General features: G+C 55.6%; 1 protein-coding gene and 2 long non-coding RNA genes across 7 annotated transcripts in view; 2 read left to right on the top strand and 1 right to left on the bottom strand.

Annotated features, from left to right (window-relative positions):
* The window catches only part of LOC127542299 (uncharacterized), a 36295-nt gene extending 24969 nt beyond the window's left edge, over nt 1-11326 (top strand). Inside the window, exon 3 of the long non-coding RNA XR_007948625.1 lies at nt 11115-11326. This is a non-coding gene — a long non-coding RNA (uncharacterized LOC127542299). The remainder of the gene's footprint in view (nt 1-11114) is intronic.
* On the bottom strand, nt 2508-7774 carry LOC127542300 (uncharacterized). Its single transcript, XR_007948626.1, has 2 exons — nt 7465-7774; nt 2508-4597 (listed from the first exon to the last, which is right to left on the bottom strand). It is a non-coding gene; the product is annotated as an uncharacterized LOC127542300 (long non-coding RNA).
* Nucleotides 11327-11576: 250 nt separating the features above from the next.
* The window catches only part of ATP2B3 (ATPase plasma membrane Ca2+ transporting 3), a 105246-nt gene continuing 104620 nt past the window's right edge, over nt 11577-12202 (top strand). For all 5 annotated transcript variants that reach the window (XM_051967758.1, XM_051967757.1, XM_051967754.1 and 2 more), the window contains exon 1: nt 11577-11909. In XM_051967758.1, coding sequence (XP_051823718.1) covers nt 11705-11909 — 205 coding nt within the window. In that variant the 5' untranslated portion in view covers nt 11577-11704. The remainder of the gene's footprint in view (nt 11910-12202) is intronic.

Genomic DNA, 12202 nt, shown 5'->3' with positions numbered 1-12202 from the left:
CTCGGTCCAGATGACAAAATGGACCGGCCCAGCCCGGTGAACCACCCTGACAGGGCTGGGAAATCCTCCCATTTCTCCTTGTTGGCAATTAGACCAGAGAGTCTTATTTTCATCCCGTCACTCTACCGGTCCAGAATCATCAAGGGCTCCCCATTGCCTATTGGAGCAAGGCCAGACTCTTTAGCCTGGCACTTAAAGACTCTTTGTGCTCTATCTGCAACCCTCTTTCTAGCCTTTCCTCACATTGTTCCTCTACACAAAGCCAGCCCTCCCCTTCATTGAAGCTGATCTCCCCAGCATCCCCCCCCACCCCCTCCAGGCCCACCGCTGCCTTCGCACATCCCGTGGTTTTCCCGTGAAAGGTCCCTCCTTTCTACTTTCCCCCTCTCCCACTGTTTTTCAGTGTCTACTCCCTCCACGAAACCTCACCCATGACAACAGCATAGTGACCGTTAGCTCCTCGATGTACTGATGTGTGTCAGTGTGTGCCACACTCTCAGCTCTTCCGGACGGCCGGTCCCGGTCTCTAATTGAGTCCCATCTCCTCAGCTCGCTCGTGAACGCCTCGGCAGCAGGGCCGATGTCTCCCCCTCTACGGGGCCTAAGAGCAGACAATAGAAGCGCCCGGCAAAAGCGTTCAGCCTCGTGTCCTTGGCTGGAACAGGAAGTGATAAGATCTGAGAGGCTCCGAATCATGGGCTATTTTATCTTGGGCCATCTTCAGTCTCGACCCTTTGGTTACATGTTTTTCCCAGCCCACCCCCAGTAGTTCCCCGAAGGCGGAAACAATCCAGTGGTGGTTGTCGCTGTGGCTGCCATTGTTGTCGTGGCGGCGTCAGAGGTGGCGGAGGCGTTAGTGGTTGTCGCTGGCTCCGTATCCCCTGTGTGGTGCTTAACAAAGGCCTGTTTGGAGATCTGGTGTTTGTGACTCCTGGCCATAGAGCAACTGGGATAACATTGATGTTTTCAAAAATGGATTTGGAATCAAGAAGTAGCTTGGGAGGGTTGAAAAGACAGTTTCCCGAGTGTGACTCCTCTGGCTGCCTTTTGTCTTTGCGTCCAGAGCGCCCTTCAACTGGGGGGCCGCTTCGTTTTCTACCTATGGCTGCCCGTCCAACTGCGAAGCAGAATTTGAAAACCAGATATACTTCATCCATTTGGTTTTTCCTGTATGGATTGTTAGTTTGCTCTCCAACCCAGTTCAGTACAACCCTCAAAGCTTGGATTAAGTACCTACCATGTCCCGGGCACTCTGGTTATAAAAACAAAATGAAAGTCAAACCCTGCCTTCCAAGATCTGCCTTCTTTGGTCGGCTTCTCCCCCAGGCTCCCTGTGCTGTGTAGGGTTTGTTTTTGTTTTTGTTTTTTTTGCTTTTTAACCTTTTCAGTCTTCCTTTGGCACTGGGGATAGGGCAAAGGGAGAGGTTCCTTCTGTAACCCTCACTCCTGGGGCACCCTATTCTTTCCAGAACCTGCCCTTCTCCAGAAAACCATATCCCCTCTTCTTGGAGTCCATTTTTTCAACTTCTCCTCCCAAGTCTCCCGGCTCTAAAATCTCCTTCCCCCAGCCTCCCTACTCTAGGGCCTTCAGCCCCACCAGCGCTCCCCCGCCCCCCTGGCTCCACTCTTTGCAGGAGATGTTTTTTGAATGGTGGCAAATTCTCTCAGGAAGTTTCATGAAGAAAGCTGTGCTGGGTACACACAGACAGCAGCGGACACCCAAAGATGTGGTAAGGTGCGGGCAGGGCCAGGCAGTCGGTAAAGGTGTAGCGAGCGCCTAGTATGTGGCAGGCCTTGGCCTACTAGGTGCAAATCACTGGTGATACAAAAGATCAAAGCAATGGATAACTGCACTGGTCCACTGAAATAGAAAGAGACTCAAAGCATGCTGGGAAGATCTTCTGTGAAGACTTTCATAAAGTCTAAACAAGGATGCATAGAATGAGAAAGCCTGGGAGCGGGGGGTGCCGGAGCCAGCCAATTGTTAAATTTCCAGTGTAGACTTTACCCTTTGGAAATAAGCAAATGCTATAGATTAGGGCTCGATTGATTTTTTAAATTATTTAGATTTAAAATAGTGATGAATAAAATGTGAATGATGCAGGTTAAAGTTAAAGGGGTGTCATGTGGTTTTGGAGAGTCAGTTTTTAAACACTCCTCAGCACTGGATGGGTCAGTACTGGCACTGCATGGAGTGAGACCATCTATCTACTGAGAAGCCAAATATAAGAGACACAGAATAGCAATTTGGGCTAGGGCGTTAGAAATCATCTGGTGACCACCCTTTCATGGAAAAACAGCCTGGAAGAGTGGATCGAGTATCGGATCTGGAGGGAGGAAAAGCTACCTTCAAATCTAGCCTCAGGCACAAGCTTGCGTGACCCAGGGCAAGTTACTTAACCACTCCTTGCCTCGGTTTTTCCATCTGTAAAATGGGGGGAAAAAACTTACCTACCAGGATTGTTTAAGGACCAAGTAAGATAATGTATGTAAAGCAATCCATAAACTTGAAGGTGGTCAACAAATGCCATTTATTAGTATTTTACAGATGGGAACATTGCGGACAGTTGAAGGAATAAGAATTATCCAGGGTCACACAGTGAATTAACGGCCAGGTTCTAGTGGAACACAGGTTGGCCGTCCAGGACTCTACATTTTTCTCCCTGGTCTATGTCCCCCCAGAGATCCCTGGGTCCATCTCGATCCCTCTGGATCCATCTAGATAGCACTTCCTCTTTTCACCCCCAGCATCCTCCCCCTATCAAGCTTGCCTTGAACTTTAAGCTCGTCCTGCTCCTCTCCCTTCCGAGACAAATGTCCACGGGAAAGTGACAAAGAGGCAAGTTTGGCCCCTCTTCGGGGGAGCACATGTTCATTCTAAGAAGGGCCTTCTAGAGACAATGAGCAAGAATGATTCTTTGGTGGAGATATCGAGCAAAGTGATAACTTGCTAGAGGAGCGGCCATTTTATTACCCACTCTAGCACCACTTGAGCTCCTGGTCAGGGTGGAGAGATGCCTCCACAGGAAGGGAGGAGGGGTCTCTAAATCACCCATTCCTTGTCCGTCTCCACCCGTCCAAGCCCTCCCCATGTCTCATGACCCAGCCTTAGAGCTCAGAGTCACCATTTGACCCGAATCCATTCACTTTTTCACTCACTTATCGAATATTTACTAAAGTACGAGGTTCGGCCACGCTGGAGGGCTCCCTTTCCCGTTGGGAAGACAGAGCTCATTTACAGGAAGCAACTAGAGACAAGCTAATAGAGCAGATTGAGTCAACAAGAGCTCCCCCTCAGATGAGTATGAATCCCTAGAATAAGGTATTTCCCTCCCAGGGCCTCAGTTTCCTCCTCTGTAAAATGGCGGGACGGAACTCCCTAACGCCCAAGGGCCCTTCCGGCTCCCCATCTTGGGGGGATTTTCGGCAGCCCGCTCCTTAGTAAGAGTTCAGAGCGGTGTCGCCAACGGTGCGGATTGAGATAGCGCCGAAGCGTCCTCACACGTCCTCTTACGATTCCAATTCACAGCATGCGAAGACATTTTGGAAATGGTCTAAACAGAACTGTCGAACTCAAGGCTCTCAAGTAAGGAGAGCCACCTTCACGTGTCATCGGGAGACATTTAACAAAATAAGTGGAAAATGCAGTCCGTCGGAGAGAATGTTCTTTTGGGGTCTTTTAAGTCAATAGGTCGCTCGGTCACGTCCAACTCTTTGTGACCCCCATTTGAGGGTTTCTTGGCCAAGACACCCACCCCAGAGGGGTTCACTGTTTCCTTCTCCACGTGAGGAAACCGAGGTAAACCGAGTGCTTAAAATCTACCAAGATCCAATGCATGAACCTCCTGGCAGTTTGAGGTTCATGGGAGGATTGAGTGCAATCCCCTCATTTGACAGGAATGGAAACTGAGTCCCAAAGACGCCCAAGGGCTGACTTGGCTCTGACTCTAAATCCCAACTTGGTCCTGTGAGGGCTTCTGAGAAGAGGAGGCTGGGGAGAACGCTCCAGGTAGGAGGGAAAGTCTTGAGTAGTGAGGGAAGATTGTTTCTTCACATCCCCGGCCAAAGGGATGAGCTCTCCAAAGATGGAAGATGTGACCGAACGGTCCCGATCTCCTCATCTGCATCTCGAATGTTAGAATGTCCACTCTGGGCGTGTGGTCGGATGGAGCCAATGGTGGGCCCTTAAATTTATTTTAGTTTATAAACGAGGTGGGCCACATTTTGTGGAGGGAATAGAAGAAAGAGGAGAACCGGGTGTTGTCCTGGTTTCTTCCTGGAGTCTGATGGAGGATGGCGTAGGACCAAGATAAAACTCAGGGTTCAGATTCTTAAGTGATTCTGAGCTCCCGGCAGGTGGGATGAGCATGAGCCGGGGTGAGCATACAGCTTCCCGAGAGGTGACGAGCGAGGAGGGCTCCGGCCGCCTTCCGTGAGAGCTCCGGGCTCTCGGCTGGGCCCCGACGCACGGCCCCGCCCGCTCGGTCCTACTTCCAGAGATCGGGCCCAATGGGAGCAGTGTGCTGTGACTGGCGATGGCTGTGATAGGCTTGTTTTCCCTCTACCGAGGTCTCGTCTTTGGTTTGGTTGACTTTCTCTTTAAAGGGGAGAGCAGGAAAATTAAAGCAGAGAGGCAAAGGAGGGAATTAGATTGGGGAATGAGTAACTTACCCAGAATTCAGTTTTTCTTCGAAAGGATGAGATTTGGGGGACCAGAGACTTTTGCCTGAGGAGAACCGTCTCTCCTAATACCCTGTCTTGGCTTAAAGTTAGAACTCTTCTGGAGCCCAGGGGATTCTGGGAAAGCTCTGGGGAGGCACATTTATTTCACAGAAATACAACAGAGAGGCCATCCTCGGACTCTGGGAGGGTCAGTGGCGGCCGGGCAGGTGGTCAGAACGGAGAGGGGCGATATGGGTGCGGTCCCTGGAAGCAGAGTGCCCGGGTCAGATCTCACCTCTGGTACTTACTATGTGACTCCTGGCAGATCATTTCCATCCGAGCCTCCGTTTCTTTTGTGAAATGAAGGGATTGGCCTTGATGGCCTCTGAGGCCCCTCCCGGCCCTAGCTCTAGTTTACACTTTGTAAATGATGTTCTCCATCCCTGAACCACTGCTTCCCAGAAGCATCCCGCCCAGAACTGGCCATCGGGAGTTGGCGGGGACAGAATGGAGGGGAGGAACCTAGACTGCCGCCATTTGAGTGATAGGTCGGTCTCGGCCTCTCTGCAAACGTACCCCCCCTCCCCCCCCCGGAGAAAAAGGAGAGAGCCGGGGAGAGGTTAAAAGGGATAGCAGCATCCCAGGCCTCCACCAAATCAGGAATATTCTCCTCTGGAGGAGGGCAGAGCGATGGGGGCACCTCTGTAATCATAACAACATCCACTTATTTATAGTGCTCGAAAGCTTCCAGAGCACTTTAGCCACATAAAGCTCTAGGTAAGAAGCTGTTGGAAGCAAAGATGCTTAGGTAGAGGGGTAGGAAGGGTGGAGTTTCTGTCTAGATTTCTACTTATAAATAGCCAAGGTTCCTAAGAACCACAGTCACAGCCTCAGATGTGGCTGGCTGAGAAAACAAGAGGTTTGGGGCGCGGGGCGAAACGTTGAGCAAGCCTTCTGAACTTTCACGCTGTCTTTGGACCCCTCTGGCAGCTGAAACCTCGGAGGCCCTCCCCACAGTTGGGCCCTCCAGTAAGTAAAGGACAGGCTGCCTTTCAGTTAGAGGCGGATGGACATGAAGATGGGGAGCGGCTTCCCCTTTCGGCGTGCGTGTCCTTTATGTGGGGACCTCAGATTTAAAACTTTCCCTCCCCCTTCCCCTCCCCGTGCCGGGTCACGGGGGGCAGGACGGTAACGGAGTCGACGTAGCGCTGCCCTCCTGCTATCTCATGGAACCCAGGTAGTGGAAGTCCATTGTTCTCCCCACCTTAAGGATGGGAAAACTGAGAAAACTCCGAGGGGAGGAGAGTGACTCATAGTCTCCCACAGCGAGTAATTATTAGACTGGCGTTTTTCCCATCTATTTGTTGTTGAATTCTTGGTTCTCCCTGATCAAAGCTGAGGATTTCGGTGGGGATTTGGACCCCCTTATATTTCGGAGAGATTGTTTTTTATCGATGCTCGTTCGGTTGCTAATGGTTGGCTTTAAAGAAATGGCCACCTGTCCCCCGGTCTAAACCTCCCCGAAGGCCGGTGCCCAAAGAGACCAACTGGTGCGGCTCCGGAATTCAATGACTCCATGATCCCATGATTCTTTGAGTCAAGAATTCCATGCTTTTCAGAATCTGTGGCTGAGTCTCCTGGGTAACTGACTCCTCGTCCGGGGCCAGTGACCTTGGGAAGGTGTGTGCTCGGGGATGTCCTCTGCCGAAAGGTGACTGAGTTGCTGTCGGGGGCTGGTCTTGGGGGACTTCAGAGCCCCCCGCCTGTCGCCGGCAGGGGCGGGAGGAAGGAGGCAGGGGTGGCAGCTGCTGCTGCCCCGTCCCCACCGAAGGAGCCATTTGGCATTTTCAAGCATGTGCCCATGAGAAGGGGGGGTGGGGGGACTGGGAGGTCTGTCTCTTTAAATCTGTCTTTCTTTTTTCCTTTTCTATTCCCCCCCTCATCCGCCTCCCTCCACTAGCACAAGTAGCAGAGCAGTGAGGGCCCTGGAGCTGCAGTGACTGTGCCTCTGAAATATTAATGAGGCCGTGCTCAGCCTCAGCTCCCTCCCCCCCCCAGCTCCCCGCCCTTCTTGGCTGAATGCAGGCCTTGTCCTTGGAACCATCCCCTTCCCTACCGGGTGGGCACAAAGGTGCGTCTGGCGGGGGAGGGTGGCGAGGAGGGCGTCGGGCCCGGGGTGACCGAGACACCCCGGGTCACAGACTCGTGGCCAAGGTCGTGAGCTGGCCGCTTGGGCACCAGCAGCCCCTGAAAAGCAGGATGGACCCCAGAGAGCCAGAGGATGAGTGGGAGCCTGTGAGAGCTCTGGCGTGGGGACTCCACTGTCCACTTGGCTCCGTCCCCCGGGCTCACCCGGACACCCGCCCCGGTGGCGTTGGGGCGCTCACCCTAGAAATCCTCCAGCCCAACCCACCCCTCCCCCAGTCCAGCTCTACTACAGGCTGGTCAGCCCTGAGAGCCTGAGAAGGGCCAGTGAAGGGAGGAGCAGCCTTCCCGGGGTGCTGGGGAGGACTGTGTGTGCTATGGATTCTGTGTGTGAGCAACGTGTAATGCCCAGATTGATGTGCTGGCATAGGTGCAGGTGTGTGTGTGTCTGTGTGTGTGTGTGTGTGTGTGTGTGTGTGTGTGTGTGTGTGTGTGTGTCTAGGCAGCGTGCTGGTGAATAGAGATGTGGTGGGGGGCAAGTGGGAGTGTGTGTGTGCTGGGGAGATGTGGGTGTGCGGGAGACGGGGCCCTCCCTTCTCAACCTGGGCAGGTTTGCTCTTCCACCGCATGGGTTTTGAGGGGCTTGTGTGTACAAACCACGTTTGGGAGCGGGGGCGGCGTGGCCGTCTGAAGGGATCCCAGGCGGCCCCGTCCGGGGCCGCCCATGCTTGATGTGCCCGGTGGCTGGAGACGTCCGTGTGGCAGATCTGCTCAGCAGGAGCCATACCCGGAGTGGCTATTGGGGAAAAAAGGCAGTTGTTTGGCTAATTTTCCCCAAGTCCTCCCTCCCTTTTCCTGGGAGGCCACAGACGCGAGGCTCCTTCCCACTGCCTCCTTTCCAGGGTTCAGACATTCGTGGCACAGACCCGTCTCTCTGAGGGCTGCTGCATAAAAGGTGTCACCTCACCCTCACATCGAGGGGGAGGGAGAAAACTCCTGCGAAGCAGGGAGCACCTGTCACGCTCATTGTGTCATCGGCTCCTTCCCTCAACAAGAAAGCCTGAGCATCTGCTCCATGTGGGTCCCGTATCCGTGATCTGTCCTGAGGATAGAGAGCAGGAGTGGGGAGTAAGGGATGAGCGCTGAGGACAGCTCGTGTGTGTGTGTGTGTGTGTGTGTGTGTGTGTGTGTGTGTGTGTGTGTGTTGGGGGGGAAGGATAATTCTCTCAGGGGAGGGGCACTGTAAGGTGGGGAAGGGAGGCAGGAAGGAGCCCATAACATATGGGGGAAGGACAGGCTGGCGTCGATGGAGCAGAGGCAAGCTGGAAGCCAGAGAGGGTGGGTGGGGTCAGGCCGGGGAGGGCCGAGGAGCCACCGTGCTCAAAACGACCCCTTGGTGTGGCCCCGAAGGGTCGGGGACGCTCCGTGGCTGAGGTGGGGCCCGAGCTCTCGGTGCTTGGAGAACTTTAGGAGTTGAACAGGTAGGAAGTCTGGGGAGAACCCTCAGGAGGAGCAGAGCGGGCGGCTCCCACAACTGGCCGGAGCCTGTGTGTGTTCGGGAACGGCCCGACCTGGCTGGACCCGAGCTTCCCTCCGGGAGCGGGGCAGGAAAGAAGGCCGGAGCGCTGGTGGGACCGTCTCGGGGCCCTCCGAAGGCCCGGCTGAGGAGGCCAGACCCGCTCCCGCGAGGAGGAACTCACCCAAGGGGGCAGGGAACAAATAGATCCAAAAGCCCCCAGCTACTGAAGGTGGCTTCGGGTCGGGGGGAGGGGAGTCAGCCGATTCCCCCTCGCCCACGAAGGGGCGATTCTGGTCGGCCAGCCCTGGTGCCAGCTGCTCCTTCTCACTCTCCTCCCCGGGCCTGGAGTTGGCAGCTGTTTTATTTCACTTGTGGGAATTGACTGGGCTATTAACCCCTCTGGCTCCCGTCGCCTCTGCCTATTTTCTGGAATCTGTGACTATTTAAATATAGACCGAGAGCCGAAAGGGAGCTCGGGAGCCGTCCCGACCTCTCTCATTCGACAGAGGGGAAGATGGGAATATTGAAGGTCAAATGACTTGTCCAAGGTCATACGAGGAGTGAGCTGTCAGAGACGGGAAATGTCTTTAATGTCAATAAGAGTCGTGAGTTAGCTTCTGAGTACGAGGCCCTGAAATTCCTGATCCCACCTGTGGATTCGATATTCCTTTGTATCGATCGGGACACCCTCCCCCCTCCCCAAGAGCCCACAAGGTTTCCTTGGGGGGAATTTTAAGGAAGGAGGACAGCAAGGGGCCAGATAATATACTGCGGAATAAATGTGCTTGCTAGCTGGGTGATCTTGGCGCCTCCCTCCCCCCTCCCTGGAGCTCAGTTTCCTCCTCTGTAAAATGAAGGAGTTGGCCTCTGAAGTCCCTTGCAGCTCCAGACTCCTCCCCCCAAACTTCTGCCGTTTCCACCCTGCTAATCCTCAATCCTGGTTTAGCCTCCACGTCCAAGCTCCCCACTCTTACTTCTGAGTCGCCGTGAGACGGTGCCGTAGAGTCCCACTCGCTGCAACCGGCCTCTCGCCCCCACCGGACCCTCTCCCTCGTCTCCGCTCGCTTCGGGAGAGGAGGTATGGCCGGCGGAAGGGAGGAAGAGAAACCTCGGGGACGAGGAGCCGCCACCGATAGAAACGGGAAGGGAGTTGGGAGGAAGGAGGGACCGAAGTTGGCAGGGTGGTTGTGGGGACTGCTGGGACGAGGGTCTGCTGGAGAGAGCGGGGAAGGAGGGGGGACGGACGGGCCCCTCCAGGACAGCAGGGCAGTATGGGGAGAGACTCTGGGGGCTCGTGAGGTGTGCAGGGGGGAGATGAGTGCTCACCTTCCTTCCTTTTCCCAGAGAAGGGGAGATAAAGATGAGCGGTAGCTTGACGCACTAGGAAGAAGACCTAGTGTCAAGTCTCAGCCCTGGGACCCTGAACAAGTCTGGTAATTTCTCTGCCCCTCGGTTCTTATGAGAATGATCGTTCCGGTAGCGCTCCCTGCACCCCCCCCCCCATCAGTGTGTCTTGGTTGATTGATTGAACTCCACCGGGCTCCGTGGCCCTCACGGCCTCGGATCGGGCTCGTCACAGCGGCGGCTCCAGCCGGCCGTGGGGCTGCCTCTCTGTGGGCCCGAGTGGGCCTCCTATCCTCCGAGGCTCGGGGTATGGACGTTTTTCTCTTCATTTCAACCTTGAAGAAAGGAGGTTCGGCCTCCCCAAGGTCACACAGTTAGCAACGGCCAAACTGGGACCGGGCCCTGGGTCACCTGAGTGATAATCCAGCTTTTGATGAATGTGGGCCTCAAAGAGCGGATTACGACCCCCCAAGGAGGTCACCTTGGAGAGAGAAGTTTCGATGAAATGGCAAGTGGGTGGAGACAGAAGCCTGTTTGTAAGGGATTGAGGAGGCAGTGGGTGGTTAGGAAGTGGAGGCAGGAGCTTAAACCACAAATCTGAGGAGCTTGGCAGTGAAAGGGAGGAGAGGGAGGATGGTAGCTTGAGGACCCAGCAGGACCCAGTGAAAGTTTTCCCGTGACGGGGGAGCGCGTTTGGAAGGCTGAGGGAAGCGAAGAGAGAGATGAGTGTGAAGCGGGCCCCCCGGGAGGTAGGAGCAGATGGGTGGCAGCCCCACCGCGAGCAGCCGAAGCCCTCCCTGCGCCCCCTTCCCTAGTCATCCGTTAGCAGGCACCAGTCTCACTGGTGTGGGCTGCCTCATTAGCTGTCATGGCACGCTGTGCCGTGAATGATGTGGCAGGAACCATGAGGGATGTACGTGTGCGCAGAGCCCCACGTCATGTGACAACGGGCGGAGCGAGGCGGCGATGAGGGGGAGGCTCCGGCGCGGGGAGAGGGGAGCTTCCCGTTAGGGTTCGGGGAACCTTCGAGGCGTTCGGCCGGTCGGCCAAGAGACGCGGCCGGGGGTTAGGGAAGCCAGAAGTTTGGGAGGAAGAGGGCTGGGCCGCCGGGAACCCGGTCCGGGAAAACCGGGACGACAGATGCCCTAACTCCTCGGCGATAACATAGTAGCCTCGGCCTCTTCAGAATTCGAACTCAGAGTTTGACTCGGATCGGGGACGGAAGCCAACTCGGTTGTCCCAGATACGGGACCGAAACTTGACCCGGAGCCGTTTGAGGCAGGACGTGTCTTGGGGCGGGCACTTCAAACACCTTTTCCAAACTAGGGCTGGCACTCGGGGACAGTTTGGTCCACTCGGAGCTTGGACCGGAAGGGCCTACGGGGCCGGAGACATCCCCGGGGCTCCTCCGCCCCCTCCCCTTGACTCTTCTCTCTTTGACCAGGTTTTCCCAGTGTGGCGGAGACACCAGGTGTGCTAGATTGTAACGGGGACCCCCCCACACCCGTCTCAGAGAACGGCCTCGTCCATGGATCGGCCCCCTCTCCGGACCTCGACACACCGCAGCGCTCGTGACTGTTAGCTGGCCGAGTTCCCAAAAGAAGATCGCTTCGGGCTTCCCGGTAGCAGGCAATCGTTGTTGCCGACCTGCTGACCAGGCACGTGGCTCACCCAGGCCACACGGCCCCTGAGGCCGGTGGGGAGGGTTGGGGGGTTCTGCCCGGGATGGGTACCCAGGGAAGCCAGACTCGGGGCAGCTGACTATTTCCATTCAACCATTCACCAAGTCAACGACCCCGAGAATCTGCTCGCTGAAACCCGAGTTGATACGACTGTCTCCATCATTTCGCTCCTGCTCATTCGGGCCTCCCTTCTTGTTCTCTGCTTTCCTTCTTGCTCCACCAGGTACTCCATATTTCTGCTCTGAGACCGCTCCGCTCGGCAGGGTTCTTCTTCCTCCAAGGAGCTCTCCCGGCAGATCCAGCCAAGTGCTATCACCGAGCAAAGAAAGGGGTCGCCGGCCGCCAAGGCAAGATGGGAGACGTGGCCAACAGCTCCGTGGGTCACCATGCCAAGAATCAGCAGCACGGAGCCAACCGGGCCGGGGGTTTCGGCTGCACCCTGCCCGAGCTCCGCTCCCTCATGGAGCTTCGGGGAGCCGAAGCTCTGCAGAAGATCCAGGAGACCTATGGGGATGTCAGTGGTCTCTGCAAGAGGTTGAAGACCTCCCCCACTGAAGGTAGGTGTGCGCCGTTCTCTGCCAGCCCCGATGGGGAATTGCTGGTCTGGAGCCCTTAGCAACCCAGTTAGCTGGCCACCGGAGGGCCGCTTCGCCACCGGCTTTCCACCCTACAAGCCAGGCACCCTCCTGCCACCATTTTCCATCCCACTCTTAGAGGTTCCCCCTTCCCATCTCCCAATCAAAACTAATCGTCTTAGATTTCACGTCTTTAGGATCTCACTCTCGCTTTTCCAAATTTATCTTAGGCTTCGGCCTGTACCAATACAGTCTGTGGGTGCTTTCTAAGGGAC

This window comes from Antechinus flavipes, chromosome X (assembly GCF_016432865.1).
Source record: "Antechinus flavipes isolate AdamAnt ecotype Samford, QLD, Australia chromosome X, AdamAnt_v2, whole genome shotgun sequence".
In the NCBI taxonomy this organism is placed as follows: domain Eukaryota; kingdom Metazoa; phylum Chordata; class Mammalia; order Dasyuromorphia; family Dasyuridae; genus Antechinus; species Antechinus flavipes.
This window is presented reverse-complemented; position numbering and strand designations above follow the sequence as displayed.